The sequence below is a fragment of the Rhagoletis pomonella genome, unplaced genomic scaffold (assembly GCF_013731165.1).
Source record: "Rhagoletis pomonella isolate Grant_MI unplaced genomic scaffold, Rhpom_1.0 Rhpom_scaffold_00012, whole genome shotgun sequence".
Taxonomy (NCBI): domain Eukaryota; kingdom Metazoa; phylum Arthropoda; class Insecta; order Diptera; family Tephritidae; genus Rhagoletis; species Rhagoletis pomonella.
The window spans coordinates 14,300,763-14,302,977 of record NW_023458566.1 but is presented as its reverse complement, the minus strand read 5'-3'; the positions used below and the strand labels follow the sequence as shown (position 1 = coordinate 14,302,977).

At 38.7% G+C, this 2,215-nt stretch overlaps 1 protein-coding gene across 3 annotated transcripts; it reads left to right on the top strand.

Annotated features, from left to right (window-relative positions):
• The first annotated feature begins 161 nt into the window (after positions 1 to 161).
• LOC118747899 (methyltransferase-like protein) lies at positions 162 to 1,419 on the top strand. Of its 3 annotated transcripts, none has more exons than XM_036482106.1 (2): positions 162 to 312; positions 517 to 1,419. In XM_036482106.1, the coding sequence occupies exons 1-2, from the start codon at positions 191 to 193 to the stop codon at positions 1,334 to 1,336; spliced, it is 942 nt and encodes a 313-aa protein (XP_036337999.1). In that variant the 5' UTR covers positions 162 to 190; the 3' UTR covers positions 1,337 to 1,419. The 3 variants fall into 3 exon arrangements, with proteins under 3 accessions (XP_036337999.1, XP_036338000.1, XP_036337998.1); XM_036482107.1 differs by having other exon boundaries at positions 207 to 434; XM_036482105.1 differs by having other exon boundaries at positions 207 to 454.
• Positions 1,420 to 2,215: the final 796 nt, after the last annotated feature.

Here is a 2,215-nt window from a genome sequence, read left to right as displayed (position 1 = left end):
TTAATTCAATTAACACTTTGAAGCTTAAATAATACATGTAAATTACGAAACTATTTCCGTTTCTATGCAGCGTTCACTTCCTTCCAGCACCTGACACCAGAGAACGTTTACGTTCTCTGATCAGAAGAAGCAGCAGCTGTCAACGCATATATGTAAACATGAGGAAAATACGTCTATTTATTTATTTGACATGAGTGCATTGGGAAATGAGGATAATCCTGCGGAGCTGACTGAGACTGATGAAGATAAGCGTCCAAAATTTGGAAATCGCTTCCTGACTGATGACAATGATGTCTTTAAGCACAATGCTTGGTAAATATCTGAAGTTTACATACAATTTTACTTTGAAATGCCGTCAGTGCTCAGAGTGGGAGCACACGCGCTATCGGAAGAAACCAGCTGCTGGTGGTAGATTCTTAAACAATCCACGTGATGTATATGAATTTAATGCTTGGTATAACTTTTTAATTATCGTACTACTAATCATATTATTCGCTTATTCTTAACCATCCACAGGGACAATGTGGAATGGGACGACGAGCAGGAGCGTGCAGCGCTTGCGGCGGTAAGCAAAAATTCCACTGAGAAAATGAAAGCGGAAGATAAGGAAAAATTTCAAACTGATGCCGATAAGTTTTGGGATTCTTTCTATGGCGTGCATCAAAACCGTTTCTTCAAAGACCGTCATTGGTTATTTACGGAGTTCACAGAACTTGCTGCGCCGCAGACAGATAAAGTGGAAGAACCCAGAACCATATTCGAATTGGGCTGTGGTGTGGGAAACACTATATTACCTATATTGAAATATAGCCAAGAGCCGAATTTAAAAGTTTATGGCTGTGATTTTTCTGCACGCGCTATTGAAATACTACGCACGAGCAAGGAATATGATTCCAAACGATGCGAAGTGTTTGTCATGGACGCTACCCTTGAAGAATGGCAAGTTCCTTTTGCTGAAAACTCATTGGACATAATTGTGCTTATTTTTGTACTATCTGCAATTGAGCCGGCGAAAATGAAACTTATTGCTGATAACTGCTTCCGTTACTTGCGACCAGGCGGCTTGGTGCTTTTCCGTGACTACGGGCGTTATGATATGGCGCAGTTGCGTTTCAAGAGCGGAAAATGTTTGGAAGATAACTTCTACGTGCGTGGTGATGGCACAATGGTTTACTTTTTTACCCAGGAAGAGGTGCGAGAACTCTTTTGTAAAGCTGGTTTCGTAGAAGAGCAAAGCATTGTGGATCGACGATTGCAAGTCAACAGGGGTCGAATGCTTAAAATGTATCGGGTCTGGATACAAACGAAATTCCGTAAGTCGGTGAAGGAAAATTAACAACCCTCCGAAATGCCGAAATCCGAGATTTCCTTTTATATACTGCTCAAAGGTTGAACCTTTAATAAATTAAAACAAAACAATAAATAACTATACATATAATCTATTTCGTGCGTTTAGCTGTCAAAATGCGAAAGTTAATGATCAAGCGTAAACTCTGCATAATTTCAGAAAATATTTTCGGAAATAAAAATTGCAAAAGTTGCACCTGAAAACGCAAATCGCTTTCTAGAAATAATTTCAACTTGCTTGTACACTACCATGTCTAATCGCACTTTATCAAATTTTCATTTCTGCTAAAACGCTGTCCGCTGTCAAATCTAGCGAGTGTTGCCGTGTGACACAGTTTATGGCATATTTGCAAAGAACGTAAATGTATAAGAAAGAACGTAACTCTATTCATATATCCATCTCTATGTATGAAGCTGAAATTAGTCGAGAACGCAGAACGTATACTTAAACGCAGTCTGTATACGCAGAATTTTGTCGATTACTGGAGCCCTCAGTGTTGCTTACTACACTGTTGCCACTCATCAATGCCTTTTCATAAACTTACCCTTTCAACTACAATTTTTCGTGCTATAATAGATTTTAGCTAAATATAAACTACTTAGTTTTCAACATAAACCTTATTCAATAGTAAATTTCAAATATTTTAAACATATTTTGAGTAGGAACTTATATCTTTTTTACCATCTGTAAAACTGACGAACTGGCAACCATCTAAAGAAGGAGAAATCAGCTGACACGGAAAAATCTAAATTCCGCAGATTTCTGCGCTACGGGCTACAACTACAGAAAAATTCTGCGGTGTTGAGTTTTCATTTACATGGCGCTTTGGTAAGACAGATCGTGTCAGCTGACTCGGGTTTACGTACC

Bases quoted from the DNA above. Each gene is read 5' to 3' on its own strand.
- LOC118747899 (XM_036482105.1), top strand. From the start codon at position 282: ATGACAATGATGTCTTTAAGCACAATGCTTGGTAAATATCTGAAGTTT. The intron at 455-516 runs GTATAACTTTTT...AACCATCCACAG, and splicing joins GTATATGAATTTAATGCTTG to GGACAATGTGGAATGGGACG.